General features: G+C 37.9%; 1 protein-coding gene across 1 annotated transcript in view; it reads left to right on the forward strand.

The window, feature by feature from the left end:
- The window catches only part of SPTA1 (spectrin alpha, erythrocytic 1), a 129,166-nt gene extending 107,625 nt beyond the window's left edge, over positions 1–21,541 (forward strand). Inside the window, exons 40-47 of the mRNA XM_044675009.1 lie at positions 6,377–6,489; positions 7,788–7,805; positions 10,991–11,042; positions 15,021–15,208; positions 16,629–16,682; positions 17,861–18,007; positions 19,030–19,174; positions 21,368–21,541. Of these exons, the coding sequence (XP_044530944.1) occupies positions 6,377–6,489; positions 7,788–7,805; positions 10,991–11,042; positions 15,021–15,208; positions 16,629–16,682; positions 17,861–18,007; positions 19,030–19,174; positions 21,368–21,487 (837 nt within the window). The 3' untranslated portion in view covers positions 21,488–21,541. The remainder of the gene's footprint in view (positions 1–6,376; positions 6,490–7,787; positions 7,806–10,990; positions 11,043–15,020; positions 15,209–16,628; positions 16,683–17,860; positions 18,008–19,029; positions 19,175–21,367) is intronic.

Genomic DNA, 21,541 nt, shown 5'->3' on the forward strand with positions numbered 1-21,541 from the left:
TGTTATGTTATGTTATGTTATGTTATTATATATCATGGAGTGAGAGTCAGGCCTAGAGACAGGAGGTCCTAGGTTCAAACCCGGCCTCAGCCACTTCCCAGCTGTGTGACCCTGGGCAAGTCACTTGACCCCCATTGCCCACCCTTACCACTCTTCCACCTATATATCATGGATTAAGTCCCCATTCCCCCTTTCCTTCACCCTCATCCCCAACACTACCATCATTATAAAGAATAAGAATATCTTTCACTTCTATAATGGCATTTATATAGCACTTTAAGATTTGCAAGGCACTCTAAAAATATTATCTTTTTTATCTCAAAAAGAATCCTCAGAGACAGATGCTATTATCTTTGCTTCATGGAAAAGGAAACTAAGGCAGAGAGAGTGACGCCCACATTCACATAGCTAGTAAATACCTGAGGTGGGATTTGAACTTCCTAACTCCAGGCTAGCACTCAGTGCATTGCCCCACAAGCTACCCATTTGTGACTTCTTTTGCCCTTGAAGACTACCTTTGTTGTTTATTTTGATCAGATTCATCTACTCTCCTTGACTAGAGTTTTTTTCAGAATTGTGAACACCCTACTCCATTACTTTGTTCTGATATTGGTGATCTTGGCTTCTTAAAGGCTACAGAATTCAAGATTTAGCAAGATCTACCAAACTGGAAAAGCTTTGATTAGGGGCCCAGTGAAAGACTGTGAGTTTGTTATATGAGATTCAACTCGTTTAGTTCAGAGAGGTTCATCACCAGAGAGATGGCGCACAAATGATGAATTTGGGATGTGATAGCAAATTATAAACATGATTTACTCAAAGGTAGATGGATGTAATCAGCATTAGTGGAGTGAATAATCCTACTAATGAAGTCATAAGTCATTGAAATCAAGTATAAGAATGTTGTGACCTGAGTAGGGAATATATAGAAAGATTTATGTTATATTCCATATCTGCTAGCAAAAAGCTCTTCTAGGGAACAGTATCTCTGATGGGGAAAGTCTTCACTGGTAGCATCATCCAGAAGGTCATCAGGCATTTCTTGGAAATAACCTCAGAGCTTTTCCAGGGCAGAAGAGAGGAATACAAAAATAACATGATTCTACTGCACAACTAATGGATTTGGTATCAGGGATATCAACCTATTTTATTGAATCTCATGAGAGACTTGGCTTAGGAGTCAAGGGCAGGAGACAACACAGGGGAACTTGGAGGAGAGACAAAGGGAGAAGCAAAGAGATAGGATTATGCATTCTAACGAAAAGAGGCCTTAAGAATGTTAGTTATGGATTGGGAATAGTTTTATTTTATTTATTTTTTATTTTAATACATTTCCACAAAAGTTTTCCAAAGTTATATGATCCATATTGTGGGCCTCCCTTTTTCCCTCCCTCCTCCCAGGGCTGACAAGCAATTCAATCTGGGTTATGCATGAATAACATAAGACACGAAACATATTTCTAGATTATTCATTTTTGTAAGTGAATAATCTTATAAAAGCAAAACTCCAAATCATAGAATTGGGAATATTTGTATTTTTTTTTAGAAAAATTTTCCATGGTTACATGAGTCATGTACTTACTTTCCCCTTCACTGCCCCCCCATAGCCTACACACATTTCCACTGATTTTAACATGTGTCATCTATCAAGACCTATTTCCATATTATTGATAGTTACATTGATGTGGTCATTTAGTGTCTACATCTCCAAACATGTCCGCATCAACCCATGTGTTCAAGCAGTTGTTTTTCTTCTGTGTTTCCACTCCTGTAGTTCTTCCTTTGAATAAGTCCCTCAGAATTGTCCTGGGTAATTACATTACTGCTAGTAGTCTATTACATTCAATTATATCACAGTATATCAGTCTCTTTGTACAATGTTCTTCTGGCTCTGCTCCTTTCACTCTGCATCAATTCCTGGAGGTCTTTCCAGTTCACATGGAATTCCTCCAGTTTATTATTCCTTTGAGCACAATAGTATTCCATCACCAGCATATACCACAATTTGTTCAGCCATTCCCCAATTGAAGGGCATATCCTCATTTTCCAGTTTTTTGCTACTACAAAAAGCGCGTCTATAAATATTTTTGTACAAGTCTTTTTATCTATGATCTCTTTGGAATACAAACCCAGCAATGGTATGGCTGGATCAAAGGGCAGGCATTCTTTTATAGCTCTTTGAGCATGATTCCAAATTGCCATCCAGAATGGTTGGATCAGTTCACAACTCCACCAGCAATGCATTTTTAAACAAAAGAAGATACCTCTGAGGACACACACACACACACACACACAAAGAATCAGACTTAGAATTTGATAGTTATAGCTCCTCAGTCATTCATCAACATATCATTATAATCAATCAGCATTTATCAATACTGTGTGCCAGGGGTAAGTAGGTGGCACAGTATATACAGTACTTTATCTGAAGTCAGACATATTCATACACCTGAATTCAAATCTGGCTTCAGACATTTACTAGCTGTGTGACCATCCAAGTCACATAGCTTTGTTGGCCTCAGTTTCCTCATCTGTAAAGTGAGATGGAGAAGAAAATGTCAAACCATTCTAGTATCTTTGCCTTGAAACTCCCAAATGGGGTCACAAAGAGCTGGACTCAATTAAAAAAATGAATAACAACAAACTGTGTGCCAGGAACTGTGCTAAATGCTGAGGGTACTAAGAAAGACAAAATTTCATTACTTACCTAAAAGAAACTCATATTCTAAGGGAGAGAGATATTTAAACAACTATGTATATACAGTATATATCAGAGGGAATAAGCTATCATCCCAGAGGGAAGACACTTTCGGTAGGTAGGGATAGGGGCCTGGAAAAGACTTCCTACAAAATGTAGTAGGGAAAGGGGAGCATTCCACTCACAGGGGATGACATGGACCCTTGTATCAGACTAGTTAAAACTACCATCACTTCCAAAATAATATTTTGAAATAAATAAATAAATGAATAAAATAAAATGTATTGTTACATAATGAAATAGTCATTTTAAAAAATGAGCAAATCTCAAGTTAAGAATGCCTAATCTAAGCAAGTACCTTCTCTCCAAACTCACTTATTTAGGGTGGAATGGAGTTTGGGAATGAATCTTGATCAATCATGGAAATGTTCGGGTCATCCTAAGTTATCCTTGAGCTGATTTAAAGCTTTAGGAAGGTTTCACAGCTCCCTCAGTCAACCTGTTCACTCTTAGCCACTCAGTAAGCAGGGATACTTGAGGATCATATTAAGAAATAGCAGGAGCCTCCATACTTAGGATGCTGACAGGTGGGCAAAAGGGACCACACACACATGCACAAATACACCCACACACACAGTTACACACAGACACACATCCGCAGAGGCACACACACACAAACCCAGAGTCAACCAAAGCATATAGTTAGTTCTCGATTATCTGCCTGTGAATTATTCAATTTGAAACTTGTCTAAGGCAGTCTATTTCCCCTTATACTCAGAATACCCTTGAACCATATCCGCTCCAAGCACTATCCATTGATTTGGGTCAAGGAATAAAAACTTTTTAATCTGTTTTTTTTTAATGCCGGTCAGTTCTGCTAAAAGTTTTTATGTAGAACAGCAAGGTCAAATAAAAATAAAATTATAGAACGACAGTGCTACACAGGACCATAGAGATAATTTAGTTTAAGGATTTAATTTTAAATCATTAGGTGGTTCAATAGATATTAAACTTGGGAGTAAAAACTACAAAGTTGTTATTCAATAGTTTTTCAGTCATGTTCAACTCTTTGTGACCCCATTTGGGGTTTTCTTGGCAAGAGACTGAAGTGGTTTGACATTTCCTTTTCTAACTCATTTGACAATTAATTGGTAGTAATTGGGGTAAATGGGATTAAGTGACTTGCCTAGGGTCACATAGCTAGTAAGTGTCTAAGGATGGATTTGAACTCAGGGTGTGCCTGACTCTAGATTTGGCATCCTATCTACTGTGTCACCTAACTGTCCCTGGAGTCAGGAAGAGACCTGAGTCTAATTCCTGTCTGAGATACTTAACTAATCACTCTCTTACTAGCCTCGGTTTCCTCATCTCTAAAATTAGGATGATAACAGTAGCTACCTCATACAAATGTTGTGAAGATCAAATGAGTTAACATATGTAAAGCTCTTTATAAGCCCTAAAGTTCTTTGTAAATTATAGTTCTTAATACTAATTTTATAATTGAGAAGAACTAGTAAAGCCCATAAAGGAGTAGTGAATTATCTAAGGTAATGGAGCTGAGCCAGCATTAGAATCCAGGTCTCCTGACCACTTATCCAAACTTGAGAGACTTTCTTCCCTTCAAATGACCCATTATTCATGATGGTTGCCTTTGCTATGGCCTTTTGTATGAATATTTTAGAGCTGATTTCATCAAATCTTGCATTGGTGGTTTGGAGTACTGGGACAGAGTGGTCCTAGGATTCCTTAAGATGATTTTTCATTGTAATATTCATACAAGAAATAGCCATTGAGGTCCTACTATGTTTAAAGTGACATAGCACAGTATAAGAAAGTTGCCTTTGGGGCAGGAAGATATGGGTTCATTTCTACTCCTTGGCATATCCTGACTATATAATCCTGGGCAAATCTCTTAATGTCTCAGTGCTTTTAATGAGTATATAAATATAATTTATCTATTTAAAATATTTTTCCATGGTCCCATGATTCATATTCTTTCCCTCTCCTCTTCCTTCCCTCCTCCTGGAGCTGAAGAGCAATTCCACTGGGTTATACATGTATCATTGCTCAAAACCTATTTCCATGTTATTCATATTTGCAATAGAGTGATCATTTAAAGCCAACCCCCCAGTCATATATCCATCAAACCATGTGGTCAATCATAGCACATATTATATATTGAGCACTGAACTAAGAGCTTTATAAATGTCATCTCATTTGGTCCTCACAACAACCCTAGGAGTTGAGGTGGGTGCTATTATTATCCCCATTTTATACTTGAGGAAACTGAGGTGGCCATAGGTGGTAACTTGTCAGAATCACACTGTTAGTAAATGTCTGAGAACAAATTTGAACTCAGGTCTTTCTGAGTCTTGGCCAGCTAGGTGGTATAGTGAAGTGGAGTCAGGAAGACTTCTCTTCCTGAGTTCAAATCTGGCTTCGAACATAGTCCTGGGCATGTCATTTAATCCCATTTGCCTGAATTTTCTTATCTGTAAAATGAGCTGGAGAAGGAAATGTTAAACCACTCCAGTATTTTTGCCAAGAAATTTTCAAATAGGGTCACAAAGAGAAGGACACAATTGGAATAACTGAACAACAAACTTCCTGACTCTAGATCTACTATCCACTGTGCTATCTAGTATCTCTAGGCAACATTCTGGGATTACAGGTTGTAGGGAAGGTACTAACGTACATTGGTGGAGGTCGTTTCTTCATTTGAGATTTTCTTGTATCAATGAAACCCAAAGTCCAGTCCCTATCCTTATATTATCATGTGAAAGGTCTATGTTAGATACTGGAAAACCTAGAGAAAGATGTATGAGATCCAGTCCCCATCTAACTTTAATGTTCCTACACTCTAATAGGAAGGATGATGGTATATAAACAGATATAATGAAATAAATGTAACAGAAGGAAGCTTATGATAAGTAGAGTGACGATAATTTATACTGTCTTTTCATATTTACATTTATTGCTATCCATCTCCAGAGAAAGAACCATTAGAGTGAGAATGCAGATGAAAATATACAATTTTTCACTTGTTTATTTGGGTTTTTGTTTTGGGGTTTTGGTTTTATATGATTATGCACTTACAAAAATGAATAATATAAAAATATGTTTTGGGCAATAATACATGTATAACCCAGATCCAATTGCTTGCCAGCTCCAGGAGGGGTGAGGGAAAGGAGGAAGGGAGACAATTTGGATCATATAACTTCAGAAAACTTATGTGGAAGTTTGTTATTACATTTTATTGGCAAATAAATAAATAAATTACCTATTTACATTTATTATTATCCTCATTTTACAGATGAGAAAAATAAGTAAAGTGGCTTGCCTCAAAGCACATAGCTAATAAGAGGAAGATCCAAGCCTCAAATTCAAGTCTTTTGTCTTCAAATCCAATGTCCTTTCCAATATATTCCATTAGGACCACACAGGTGCCAGTGGAGCTCATCCATAACCACTTTTGGTTAGGATTTCAACAGGAAGAGATTAGGGGTGATTTAGGCCAGGTAAAATGGCATAGGAAAAGGAAGCATGGGGTAAGGATAGTCAGGCAGAGGCATGTGGAACTGCTTGGGTGACAGTTTGAGATGCTACTGGGGAGATGATACCTATCCAAGAAAGGGCTTCTGAAGAATTATTATCTTAGTCTCTGGCTTGGGCTTGCAGGAACGAGAGCAGGAATTGCAAAAAGAGGAAGAAAGGCAAACGAAGAATCATGAGCTCTGCCAAGAGTTTGAACAAGATGCCAGTGCATTCTCCCAATGGATCCAGGAAACCAGGTCTGCTGCCCCGTCTGGGTCTCTTGATTTCACTGGAGAGGGATTCATCAGACTCTGAAACATTTGAGCCCAGACACCAGTTTTTCCTGAATAAAAGAGGAGGTCCTATGGGGTACAACACCACATTCCTACAAAGATATCAGTGGAGTTGATTTGCTTTTTGGGAAGAGCTGAAAAAAATTCAGTAGATGAGTGTCTTTGGGGCATATAATGCAATATTCCCCATCATGGTATGGTCTCTGCTTTCAAGGCTTTGATTGTGGAATCCCAGGAAAACCTATCTGCCAAGGCATTGTCATGAAATTATTCCTCTCTCATTCTCTCATTATTCACAAAAGACAACAAATATCTTGGTCCCAGGTAGCTGTTACACAGAGTCACTTCTGATGAGCTAATTTACATGCGAATGATTAGTGATGGCTTATCATAGAATCGGGGAAAAAAGTTTTAAAGATTCAAGGATTATCCAATTTGAAACTTTTAATCTGACAGATGAAAAAATTAGGGTCCATAGAGATTACTTATCTAAGGCTTATTATGTCACTCTTACTTGGGTGGCATTTCCTTTGGAAAAGAAGAGGCTTGAAGAAGAAAGTATCTTAAGCCAAAGAAACCAACTTCTAATGGTGTGATTTTTATATGGTAAATAAGGAGACACAGGACAATTTAGAACAGTGTCCACTCTTAGAAAAATCTAATTGCTCCATTGAGTCTATGCTCAACCTATATCATAAAGCAAATCCTAGCCCTGAGTATGGAATCAAGTGCTTCAAAAAAAGTCAAAAAATAAGCTGGTCCTATCCTTTCTGGGCCAAGAATAAATAAGACAATGATTTGAAGGAAATCAGGAGGTGATACTTATGGAAATCAGATGACAGGCATAAAGGAAATTGCTGATCCAAAGTCTCTCTTTCTCTTGGATGTTCTGGTGGTAGGGTGGAGTCTGGTAGGTTCTGTTAATTTTAGACTGTGATATTCTTTGAACTTGTTGAGATGGGAGCTCATAGCACTCATTGACTCAGAAGAACAGGTACATTTGATCAGATGGTGGGGCCTTTAGGACAGATGGGTAGGACTGGTACACAACTGGCAGTCTGAGTGACTTTTAATGTTGGAGATTTCGGGGCTAAGGTCTATGTCACTAAACAAACTCTCGATAACAACAAACCAGAAACATGCTTGAAAATATTGAAGACCTAAGCAAATAAGATGCTTTTGTGTTGAGCAATTTGGACTAACCTGCTTTCTCTGTTTCATTTTTTCCCTTTTGGCTCCTGTTCCTGGAATCCCCTATTCAGAGCTTATTTCCTAGATGGGTTAGTATTGAATTTTATGCTTAACATGGGCAAGGGGATGGAAGGGATCAAATAGAAAGTAAGGTAGTCAACCTATCAGTGGTTGCTTGGTGCTCAGATATTGTAGTCCTTATCATGGATCAAGTCAGTGGGTTATGGTGAGTAAATAGCAATATTAATGACAGCTTACATTTTTATAGTTGTTATTGTGATGTCAAAACACTTTATATCCATTATTTTCTTTGATATTATACCCCTGCAAGGTAGGCAAGGGAGAAATTATCATCCTCACTTTTTTTAGTTTCAATTTGTGATTTCATCCATGTGAGGAACTTCTGGTATGAAAAATCCCTCCACCAATAATCAGAAACTCCTCTGTAGCATTAACAATGGAAAAGGCTTTGGGCATCATTGATTTCATTTTACAGATAAGGAGAGAGGTTTTGAGAGTTGAGCCTTGAGCCTAGAGAGGTTAAATAGTTTGCTTTTGTCACATAGCCAGAACATATCAGAGGAAGGATTGACATTTAGTTCTTTCTCAAACAAGGTCTATCTTTTGTCCACCACATCACATGGTTCCATTTTATAAATGAGGAAATGAGGGTCAAAGACACAAAACAATTTACCTAAATCCACTTAATTAAGTGGCAGAGCCAAATCTTTGCCCTTTAAGTACAGGGTTTTCTTCATATTGACCTAGTTTCTGCCCTCTGAGAAGTGACAGACAAATAGATAGTAATGGAAATCCAATCATAGCAATCAACCAATAAAATTCTTTACTATTATTAAGGTAAAGTAAAGGGACTGTTCTTATCCCTAGCCTTCTGCACTTACCTTCTTGTGACAAAATGATGTTATGGAATGAACAGTAGATTTAGAAGCAGACATCTTTTATTCTAGTTCCATTTCTACCATTAACTGTTTGACCTTGGGCAAGATGTTTAACTTGTTTGAGGCTAGATGTCTTCATTTGTAAAATGTGAATTATGACATTTATCCTTTGTTCCTGGATCGTATAGTGCAAGTATTAAAGTGACTGAAGAGTGCCTACTGGCTAGACTCTGTTCATTTGCAAGCCCAGCCCACAGAGCTAATATATCAGTAGACAGATCCTGGAGAGATGCTACAGATAGACAGTGAACTGAGACAGGGACTGAATATAGAAAGAAGACAATGGATTAGATAGAATTTGAGAAATAATATGGTGTTTTCAGTGACTTTGAGCTTCTCCCTGAGCCAAAATCCCACCTTGTAAACAAGAATATCCTTCTGTGGTGACTTTCTGGCTGCAATCATGGAATACCAAAAGCTATGAGGAATAGAAATTGCAGGTCACCCAAAGGGTAATGGAGAGATATGCGGTGAGTGTAAATAGGCTGCAGCATGTTACAAATGATGAATTGCATCCACAAAAGAGGTATAGAAAAATCATCAAGGAAATGTTATCACCAGAAAAAGAGGTGGACTGGTCAAAAAATGAGAGGTGGGCAGCCCAAATGCTATATTAGTACCCATATAACTTCAAAACATTTAGAAAGAGATCCCTACCAGTCCCTTGGAGAGTCCATGAAAGATTTATAGAAGGGTATGTACAAGACAGATTGAGAAGGCATTCCAGGGAGTAACTACATTAATGGGATCACAGAATCATTGAAGTGTTGTATTCTTTAAGATAATATATGAAAAACATTTTGTCATTCTAAAGTCTTATGCAAATTTGAGCTATTGTTATAATCCCAGGCACACCCTCTAGGTTACATGAAAAATCAATCTATCAAACAAGCATTCATTAAACACTGTGACAGGTACTGTGTTAAGACCTAGAATACAAAGAAAAAGGAAAATAGTTTTTGATTTAAAAGGGTTTATATTTTAATAAGGGAGACAACATATACATAAATGGGTACATCAAAGATAATACAGATTAGATAGAAAGGACTCTTCTAAACGAAGGCACTAAATACTAGAAGCTCCTGGGAAAAGGACTGTTTTGAAGGTATTTGAGTTGAATTGAAAAGGAAGCCAAAAGATTCTAAGAGTTAGTTAGAGGTTAACTGCAGGAAAAGCATTCCATGGATGGGATGCAACCAAAAGATTCTAAGAATTAGTTAGAGGTTAATGCAGGGAAAGCATTCCATGGATGGGATGCAGCTAATATAAAGACAAGAAGCTGGAAGCTGGATGTCAATTGTAAAGAAAGCAAGTAGGCTGGACTGTAGTGAAAGAAAGAGAATAATGTGCTAAAAGATGAGGGAAAATAATGAGTCAGGTTGGAAAGTAGTATAAATGCCAATCAATAAGCAAGGTAGTGCAGAGAATAGAGCACTGGGCCTAAAGACAAGAGAAAGTCTACTTTAGGATGCCAATTTATAGTTTCTGGGACCTCCCTCTCAAAAGTAAAATTTTAGGGTTTGTTTTTTTCTTGAAAAAAATACCAATTTAAAAATTTCTGCCCCATTACATGAAGAGTTTTAATTTTTGTGCCTTCTGTCTTATTATTTAGTTGGGGGAGGCAGTTTCTTTTACACATAATACCTCACTTTCTTGCTCTGAAGATCAAGAAAAAAAATTTTTAAATATGGTACCTATTAAGCTTCAACTCTGGTCTTGGAGGATACCTTCTAGCTGGGTGACCCTGGGCAAGTCACTTTACCCTGGTTGCTTCAGTTTCCTCATCTGTAAAATGAGTTAGAGAAGGAGATGTCAAACCACTCTAACTCTGCCAAGAAAATCCCAAACAGGGTCACAAAGAGTTAGATTTAGCTGAAACACCTACGCAACAACCTGTGCTAGGCACTGAGGATTCAAATACAAAGAATGAAATATATAATGCCCATTTTGATTTCTGTGCCTTTAATTTCTATCCTTGGCATTAATTGTAGCCTGTTAACAACTGGATAAAAATAAGAGTAGGTGGGGGAGAGAATGGGTGCAGAGTGATTTGGAGTTATGGGGGCTCCATTGCAAGTTAGGGGGAAAATCATCCTTTCTTATTAATCCAGGGAACTAGGAAATGAGAATTTCAGGGATAATTGTAGCAAGGGGAAGATGTAAGGTGGGAGGACATTCTACGTGCACAGCATAACTCAGGAAATGATGGTGAGCAGAAGAGGAAACATAAAAATGAAGAGGTTTTGAACAGGTGGAACTCCACAGGCACTGTCAATCTCTGTAATATGTAACTTTTCCTCTGTTTTTCTGAGTAGATCATTGCTCAAGGAAACTGGAACCCTGGAATCCCAGCTGGAAGCTAATAAAGTAAGTGCCTACAGTGCCTGTGGCCACTTGAATACCAGAAAGCAAGAAAGCCCTACTTAAAGGGATGTTACATTCAAACATCACATACCGGAGAGATTAGACTTGTTCTAGTTGGACCCAGAAGAAAAATTTAGGAGCCTCCAGTGGGTAAAAAGGCCCATTTGGGTTTTATGTCAAGAAATAAAAACCAAAACCAAAATGTCAAGAAACACTCCTTAACAATTAGAGCTGTCTCACAGTAGGATGGGCCACCTTAGGAGGTTGTAGATTCCCTTTTGTAGATTTTCAGGTAGAATCTGGATGACTGCTTGAGAGACATGTGATGGTGGGGATTGTTTTCAGATGTGATTTGGACTACATGGCTGCTGAGGCCCCTTCTAATTCTCAAATTCTATGATTCTCTGGTCTAGTCAGTCAGTGGAAAGAATTGGTTAAAACATTTTTGTCATGACATGTAGCTAAAAAAAGAAAATGGTGGCATGTAATCCAGTGAAGATTTTCTACCTTTCACCTGGCTGCTTTGGAATCATAGTTATAATCCTCAGCTCTGAGGATTCCATGACCTTATTCATAGGTGTTCTTCTTTCCTGATGCTAATATCATTTTGTAAACTTCTTGTCTATGTTTTCCCCTCGAGTTCTCCTGTCCAATGTGCTGAAGACTTCCCTTATTTTGTTTCTTAAATATCTATCAGTCAATAACCATTTATTAAGGGCATACATAATGGACATTCAAAAAGAGGGGGAAAGTCACTTCCCTTCAGAAGCTCACAAGCTAATGGGGAGACAACAAGAAAATAATTAGAAACAAATAAACTATATATAGGCAAAAGAGAAAAATGACCACTAGAAGGAAGGCAGTAGAATTAAAAGGGGTTGGGAAAGACATCCTGTAGAAAGAAAAATTTTAGTTGAGACTTGAAAGAATCCAGGGAAGCCAGGGAGTAGAGATAAAGAAGAAAAAGCATTCCTGGCATAAGGGACATCAAAGTGAAATGCCCAGAGTCAAGAGACTGTGTCTTGTTCATGGAATAGGAAGGAGCTCAAGGGATACCAGTATGACACCTGGAGCAACGTGGAGGTTTCATAGCCATATTATTCAATGAATCATTGAAAAGATGGACTAGACCTCAGAGATCTTTAGTCCAATGACCTCATTTTACAGATAAGAAAGCTACTTTAGCCAGCTTCCCTAAGAGGGAAGATGACTCTTAAAATGACAGGGACAGCCAGAATTTGAATCTTAGTTTCTCTGTCCCTGATTGCCACTCTATTTCCACTGTACTGTGCTATATATGAATGTTTAATCCCATACCATTTGCTCATGAAACCCAAGGCTATCTTTTTCTTATTGCCAGTCAATGAATGGCCAGAAAATGAAGACCAATTTTAGCATTAGCCAGAGCCATTATAGTGTTGTTAGACAGCGGGCCCTGAAGCTAACATGTCATAAGGAATTTTTGCTCCTCTTTCCTTTCTCTGATTACTAGATCTTCAGGGGAAAAGTCATCCCACTATAGTATTATGGAGAGTATTTGTGTGTTTTTTTCTAGTAGATATAGATGTAAAGATATAAATATAAATCTTGGTAGAGATATAAATGTAAATATAGAGAGAGAGTTTTTTTCCTATCTCTCTATAATCACAATTAAGTGAAATGATTGCAAAATATCATAAAAGCATTCCCAGAATTAAAAGAAATGCTTTGGAGATAATTTTGTATTTTAGATTATCTGTAACAAAGTTCTTTTCCATTATTCGGAATAATCTTTTCCTTAAAAATAAAGAAAAGTGAACTCCACGGTGGGATTATTGTTAGGGAATAGCACTAATCCCAGATCCTGGGGATCTTATAGAGTGACATACTAGTAGCCTTCCTATCCTGTTCTAAGAAGGCTCTTCTAGTCTAATTGGGCAATACAGTTATATGATAAGTTATCTATGATGATGGAGGGAAAAATTAGCCATGATAGATCAAAATGCCAAATAGTAGCCACATATTTTTATGGAGGAAGCTGGTCATGAAGAGCTGGTCTTACTGTGAAGAAGAGTTCAAAAACTTGCTGGATGGTTAAGAAGATCTTCTGGGAATTTAGACAATAACTACTAGACAGATGTCAGGAAACTGACACGATGTACGCCATTGATATCCCTCTATCATTCTTTTTAGTTTAGTTTATAGCCCTGTGTTCTTTCTCAATTTTCATGGAAAAAATGGAGATCCTAAATAATCGAGAACTGTCAGTCAGTTGAAATGTACTAGCATTCTATCTGCCCTCTTGTCCCTCAATTCATGAAAAAGATACTGTCAGAATAAGATTTAAAAGGGACCTTTATATTCATCTAGCCCTTAAGCATGATTTTCCACTACCACATTTCTTGTAAGTGGTCATTTAATCTCAATGATGGGAAGCTCTCTATATAGTCTATTTAATTCCCATAGTTCTAATTATTGAGAGTTTTAAAAGTTAAAACTAGCCTTTGGGCAACTTCTACCTAGAATTCTAGGTCAAATTGAGCAAGTAAAATCTCAATTCAATTCAATAAATATTTATTGAGTACTACTATGTGCTGGGCACTGTGATAACCCTTCAAATAAATATTTGGAGCCTAAGGGTCCTATACAATCTAAATATATATTTTTTCTGCAAGCTAAAGAGCCCCAATATATCCAACCTATCCTAAAATGTCATATACTCTACTTCTTCCACCATCCTGGTCACTGTCTTCTGGTTGGTCTATTAATTAACTAACATCCTTATAGATTCACTCTAGTTCAGCATCCCAGATTGGTTGGTATTACCCATGTAGTCTGACCAGGGTGCGTACACTAGGACTATTATACTATACTTTACTTAATATAGCCTAAAGTCACTAAAGCTTTATTTCTCTCTCTTTTTTTGTTTTCATTTTAAGCAGCCACATCATAGTATTTCCTTATATTAAGTCTTCTGTTAGCTAAGATCCTGCAATTATTTGTTAATATGTAATGCTAAAGATATCTCCCTCTTACACTTGGGAGTTAAAATTTAAATCTGAATGCAGGAATTTATATTTATCCTTATTATGTTAAATAGCTTGTTAGATCACAGATTTAGAGCTGCAAAATACTCCAGAGCCCATTTAGCTCCCTTTTCCCCTTATTTACAGATTAGGGAGCTGAAGGCTAAGAAGAAATAACTTGCCTACCATTTCACAAAGGTGAAATAGTGGCAGAGGGCAATTTGAACCTAGGTCCTCTAAATCTATATTTATTGCTCTTTTTTTGTTGTGCTATTCTGACACTGCTTGAGTAGAACATTCAGACCTGTTAAGATCCTTTGTAGTTCTTATTCTATCATCTAACACATTAACTGTCCTCAGTATTTTGTCATCTCCCGATGTGGTAAGGATGCCATCTGTGACTTCATCCAAGTCAATGATGAAAAGAAAGTTAGGGACTGAACAAGACTTGTGATTTCATTAATGTAAGAATGCCTGAGGTGAAGATACTCCCTCTAACAATGTGGGTTGGCACCTTCTTTGAAATATATAATGATGCTGATGATGTTAATTAGCATTTATATAACCCTTTAAGGTTTGCAAAACATGTTACATATGATCCTTGCAACAACTCTATGAGGTAGATTTTATTATTATCATCTTACAGTTGAAGAAACTGAGGCAGACAGTGGTTTTGGTTTTTGTTTGCTTTTTTTAATCGCGTAGGGTCTCACAAATAGTAAATGTTTGAGGCAAGATTTGAACTTAGAAACTCAGTATTGCCTACAATACTGAAAGGTCAAGAGATTTGCCTAGATATCTACAGACAATTTATGTCAAAAGCAGGATTTGAACCTAGGTCTTCCTGATCCTAAGGTAGATTCTATATGCTGAGGTAATCCAAGCTACTGAACAGAACAGGACTAAGGCTATTCTCCTAAATTGCTGTCATGCCACTGGTCACCTTTAATCTTTCTTCAATCTTCTTCCTCTCTAGCGGAAGCAGAAAGAAATTCAAGTGATGAAGCGTCAGTTGAACAAGATTGAGGACCTGGGAGATACCATGGAGGATGCTCTGATCTTGGACATCAAATACAGCACCATTGGATTAGCCCAGCAGTGGGATCAGCTCCACCAGCTAGGAATGAGAATGCAGCACAATCTCGAGCAACAGATTCAGGCCAAGTACTGTGGGCTCAAGGGAAATATAGGAATTGATCAGATTTTGGCTAGACTTGGTTGAAGTGATGAGAATTTTAAAGGGTCTGATAGGAAATTGGGGGCAGAAATGTAGATGATGAGAGAGGACAGGTTGCTTACCTTGGTTACTGATTGGGATAGGAAGGAATTCAATGGGATTTTATTTAGTTAGCATTTTAATAATAATTGTTGACATGTAAATACCACTTCAAATTTTTCAAACATATATGTACATATACATGTTATCTCATTTTAGTCTCATAATATCAAGATGATATATGCATGATGGGTATCAGTATCTGCATTTTACAGATGAGGAAACTGAGATTTGTAGAAGTTAAAGGATCCACCCATGGCCATACATCTAATATGTGTTGGAAGTGGAAGTTGATGCCAGAGCTTCCTGATTTCAAATCAACATTCAGACTAATACTTAATGACGACCTTCAAAATAGTTTACACATTTAATATACTCAAAAGGTTTCTTTTTAAGTGGAAATCCTTGAATTAGGACAGTATTTTGGTCCTAAACTGACGCTCCTCCTAAATTCCTAATATTCTTAGCTTTTGTTTCCTTTAACTCAATTGTAAAGCCATTCTGACTCATCCTTTTGGGGCTAAAGTGGGTACCAAGTCCTGCTTGACCATCCTCTTCCTGAGACCCAGTTGTCTCTCAATAATCACACGATAAACATTTAATAAATGCTCATGGACTAACTTTCTTTCTCACTCCCTAGAAAAGCTGAAATGAAGTCAAGTCAGAATCACTAGCATTAGAAAATCCTCAGTAGCGGCAGTTAGATTGTTCAGTGGATAGAGCACCAAGCCTTGAACTGGGAGGATCTGGGTTTAAATCTGGCCTCAGCTACTTCTTAGCTGTGTGACCCTGGGCAAGCAACAACTCCAATGGCCTAGCCTTTACAGGATTTTGCCTTGGAACTGATATTTAGTACCAATTCTAAGGCAAAAGGTGAGGGTTTAAAAAAGAAAGAAAAGAAAATCCCCAGCATTAGGAGCCTGAGGAATAGCAGTGGGAGATTGGATTAGTTGGTCTCTCGGGACCCTTCTAACTCCAAGATTCTATGATTCTATGATGTATAGGTATGGTTATTCCACCAGGTAGTAAGCTGTTTACAGTCTCAGTATGCCTGAACACTCTTTGGTTTCTCCTCTACAGAATTATAAAGAGTCACCAGCTGTGAATGTCACAGGCACTGACATCTTTCCCAGTTTTTGTTTCATGGCCCATGGGCCATTCTTATCATTGCTAGGGGAATCCACTTCAATTACGAGCGATCGGATCTTAGCAGATGGTGGTACTATCTCTTTCAGTGGGAGATGTTAGAGCTGGGAGGCATGTATGAGAAAAATACTTTGTATATGATGTTATGATTATTCCTTGCAGGGACATGATTGGTGTGAGTGAAGAGACGCTAAAGGAATTTAGCACAACCTATCAGTAAGTCCAAGACTAGCGGTGGCTGGCAACTGTTTAACAATTGATTCTCCAGGAAAAAATAAATGTATACAAGACACACTTTCCAGTTTAATTTGCTTCATTAACATTTTCTCTATCACCTTCTTAAGTCTAGAGAGTTAACAAAATGATGGATCAAGGCTTTATTTGTAGTGTTTACTGATTTCCAATATATAAATGCTCATACTAAAAATTTAAGTTCACTTTTCTGAGCTGGTACAAGCAGGCTTCCACATAGACCTGTATAAGAAAACCTATAGGGGGCAGCTGGGTAGCTCAGTGGAGTGAGAGTCAGGCCTAGAGACAGGAGGTCCTAGGTTCAAACCCGGCCTCAGCCACTTCCCAGCTGTGTGACCCTGGGCAAGTCACTTGACCCCCATTGCCCACCCTTACCAATCTTCCACCTATGAGACAATACACCGAAGTACAAGGGTTAAAAAAAAAAAAAAAAGAAAGAAAGAAAGAAAACCTATGGCTACAGGATTGGGAGTATACAGTAGTTAGAGGAGAAAGGCAATTATCTCTTTCAGATTACCTTCTACCAAATCTGTATTTAATCTTGTATTATCTAATTATTTACATGTTATCTCTCCCATTAGAATGTACTCTCTGTGAGGGCAGGAAGTGTTTTTTTTGTTTTTCTTTGAAGTATTAGCACTTAACACAGTGCCTAGTATTTAATAAGTTTAATAAATACAATAAAATAAATTAACAATTAATATAATAATAATTAATAATATAATTATTAATAATAAATTCTAATTAAATTAATAAGATAAATTAAATTCTTGAGTGGCAGCTAGGTTGTTCAGTGGTTAGAGAGCCAAAACTTGAGAAGGAAGGTCCTGAGTTCATAACTGGCTTCAGATACTTCCTAGCTAGGTGACCCTGGATAAGTCACTCAACCCCAGTTGCCTATGTCTTACCACTCTTTTGCCTTGGAACTCATTCTTAGTATTGATTCTAAGACAGAAGGTAAGGTTTTAAAAATAAATAAATCAATAAACAAGCAGATAAACAAATAAATTATTGTCATCTGTCCTAGTACCTGCAGTATTATCAGTATTCAATATTTTCTCATTCAGATATTTTTTAATTTTAATTTTTAATATTTTCACATAGTTACATATTTCATGTTTTTTCTCTCTCCCCTCATTCAGACATTTTGATGAGACCTTGACTGGACGGCTGAGTCACAAGGAATTCCGGTCCTGTCTCAGAGGCCTCAATTACTATTTGCCCATGGTGGAGGAAGGGGAACCTGAACCCAAGTTTGAGAAATTCCTAGATGTTGTGGATCCAGGAAGGTAAGAAGCGTGACAGAGTTGTAAATGAAGGCATTATTCGCAAGGCAAAAGGAAGAAGGTGTTCAGAAAATATGATAAAGTTGATTCTTTACCTACCCACTGGGCTTCATTATTATTAATAGGATAAAGGAAAGTACTACTTTGCTTTGAGATCCTTAATTTTCTCTGAGTCCCCTGTTTTAACCAGGGTACCAGGAGATACATTCTAGACACCAAAAGTTAATCATCATAACAGAAATGGATATGGAGGAAGGTATAATATAACTAGAAGAAAGAAGAGATTATGAAAGACAATGATAGGAAAGAAAGAGAATGTGAAAAATGGAATGGCAAGTGGGAGAACTTGCAGAAGAAGGCAAAGTCTGTACCAGCCGTAAGACTATTTAGTCAGCCATAATGATCAAATATGGCTTTAGGAATGAGCTCTGTCCCTTTCTTTGAGGGGTGTGGGAGAATGGGAATAGATGACTCAGCTCTATCTTGGAGGGACCCCTATTTGCCCTGGCCCTTTTTGAGAAGGTAGTTGGGAGCATATTTAGAGACCTCAAAAAGGTGGAAGTCTTCCATGGGATGACACCAAGGAAGCACAGCAGTGGGAAAGGAAAATCTGTCCTAAATTCAGGAAGGGAAAGTGACATGTTGCAGACTTAGTCAATGAGATCAAAGACTGAGTTGTCAAACGCAGAATTTTTAAGGGCTCCAAGACAACGAGGCACATCTGCTAGAATGAACCCAAGAAGATCATCTGACATCCTCATCTTACAGATGGTCATACATAGCAATATTGAGTCAGCAGGCTCCAAGAAAGCCAGCAGAACTGAAAATCAAAGGCCAAGGTGAAGGTCATTAACCGTAAAATATGAAGATAGCTTTCATAGTTTATCTTTGTGGCTGACTTTTCTCTCCACTACCTATGAGAACCTAATAAAGTTTTTCAATCTGTGCTTTTTCTGAACTTGAATATGAGCTTTTCCTCCTAAGAAAGGTCAGAAATATTTATTCTCCTGATTCTCCTCCCCCAGGAAGGGCTACATCTCACTGGAAGAATATACCTCATTTCTGATTGACAAGGAGTCAGAGAACATTAAGTCCAGTGAAGAAATTGAAAATGGCTTCCAGGCCCTGGCTGAGGGAAAGCCTTACATCACAAAGGATGACCTGAAACAGGTCAGACTAACCCATTCCTTCTTCTCTATTCCTGCACCTACCTTCCTCATACATTGTGGTCTGCCTGCCTGCTGCTATTTACTTGTTGGCTTCTGTTTTCTTCTCCTACCCTATCATCCTACATAAAACTGCTAGAATAACTTGGGTAAGTACACTGGAAAGAGTACTGGATTAGGAGGGAACATCTAGCTCTGCTACTTACCCCCTATGTGACCTTGGGAAAGTCACTTGCCTCTTTGGGCCACAAGTACCTTCTCCATAAAGTCAGGGGTTTGGACAGTCTCTAAGGTCCCTTCCATTAAACCACAATTGAAATATTTGCCTCTCCCACAATAAAAACACAAAGTAGCTCCATCTTGGCTGCCTTATCAAACCACTCAACATTTTCTTTAAAGATATCCCCCATTGGACTCCATTACCATTATTATTTAATTATTCTAATCTTTGTGATCAGTATAAGAATTCTGGTATACTCTCTAAAGATCTGAACCCTTATGTATTTGTTTTAAAGATCCTGCCCCCAACTAGACTTCATCACCTTTGTTATTTAATTATACTAATCTTTATAATTAGTCAAAATAATTCTTACATACTCTGAAATGATTTCATTAGAAGGGTCTTCTGATATCACCTGATCTCCTCATTTTGAAGAGGAAGAAACTGAACCTCAGGAGATATAAAATGATTTGCTCAAGGTCCTTCTTGCCCATGATTATTGTTAAGTAGCAGAACAAGAATTTGGACTACAGCTTTCCAACTCTATATTCAGTCCTCACATTAGGACACCATGCTGCAAAGTCAACCAATTTCCCACATTAAGCATCTGCCTTGACCATTCCTACTTCTGAGCCAGCCCCTCCGTCTGTGGCAATTTTGTCCCTAATACCTGACCCCTCTCCTTCCTAGTCATGCTCCAAGTCTCCTGGGTTTTTTTGTTTGTTTGTTTGCTTGCTTGCTTGATGTTTGTTTTTATTTTTCTAAGAATTAAACTGGTTTCTAGGTGGCACATGCTCAAATGGGTCAGTGACCTCCAAAAGTCCCAGTGTGGTCATATCCCTGATCCTTATGTTGCTTAATGCTTCTTTATGAGTCTTTCTATGTTATTTCTGCACAGATTCTAAATGCTTTTTCCTCTGCTCTTCATCATCTCCCCCATAAGAGTCTTAACATGAACACTAAAGAAAGTTCTGGAAGGGATAAACAGAATGACTAGATGAAAAATCATGGGTAATTATTATTATTCAGGCACAGAGGGGAGCCCTAAGCATAAAAATTGAAAAATGAGGTAGTCCCTGCATTCATGGAGCTCACATTCTAATCAGGTAAACAACATATATTAGATTATTTAGCTACAAAGGAGATGGAAAGACTGAATCCTAGGCACAATAAGTGGAGTGGATGATAAGACCCAGGAGTCCTTAGGGTACCTATTGATGCAGATCAAATGAGAGCATTTAGGGGCTGAAAAATATAGAAACAAATCAGATGGTAAGGCCCCAGGGGACTTTAGAATGCAAAAGCAGGGAAGCTAGCAGGACTTGGAAGTCCTGTATCTTACCAGTAGGGCTGATTATCCAACTGGTTTGAACAGCCATGTATGCTGTAAAGGACAGAGGTCCTATCCACAGCCATTGGGAAGGATGATGACAAGTATCAAGTTTTGAGTGTAATGGAGATTCTGGAATTTTCCTTTAAGGACTAGGATCAGTATCCATTCAGGGGAAAAAAAAGGGAGAGGAGATCCTGGCAGGAAGGTTAGGGGGAAAAGGCACCCACAAAATTTGTTCTACCAGGTTCTGGAATGGGGAGACTGGAGTAAGAAAGAAGGGATAAGGATGATTTCTTTCTTCATGGAGGTTTTAATCTGACTAGAGAGATGTAAAGGAAGATACAGACACTAAAAATACAAATGTAAAGGAATAGCCCATAGATCATATACATGAAAGTTTATGGGATGGAGATTAATGCAGTAGACAGTCATTTAGGGTTTATCAAGAAAGTCTTCTTGGAAGAGGTGAGCTCTTGGAATCTCAAGGCAATCTTAACTGACTTATAGGTATAGACTTTGTAGGAGGGGTTAGTAAAGTAGGGAAGAGAGCCGTTTCCCATACTTGTTGCTCCTTCCATTACTATGTTTGGAGATTGAAATATTTTTCCCTAGGATGTCTATGACTATAAATCTCTGTCTTTCAGGCCCTCACTCCAGAGCAGGTACAATTCTGTGCCTCTCGAATGCAGCCCTATACAGATCCTCGTGGCCGTACTGCTGGCTATGACTATGTTGGATTCACAAATTCATACTTTGGTAACTGATGAGAAGATGTTAATGTGACAAGAGAAGGAGGAGGATTGAAGAGTATATTTTAT

This window comes from Gracilinanus agilis, chromosome 4, assembly GCF_016433145.1.
Source record: "Gracilinanus agilis isolate LMUSP501 chromosome 4, AgileGrace, whole genome shotgun sequence".
Taxonomy (NCBI): Eukaryota; Metazoa; Chordata; class Mammalia; order Didelphimorphia; family Didelphidae; genus Gracilinanus; species Gracilinanus agilis.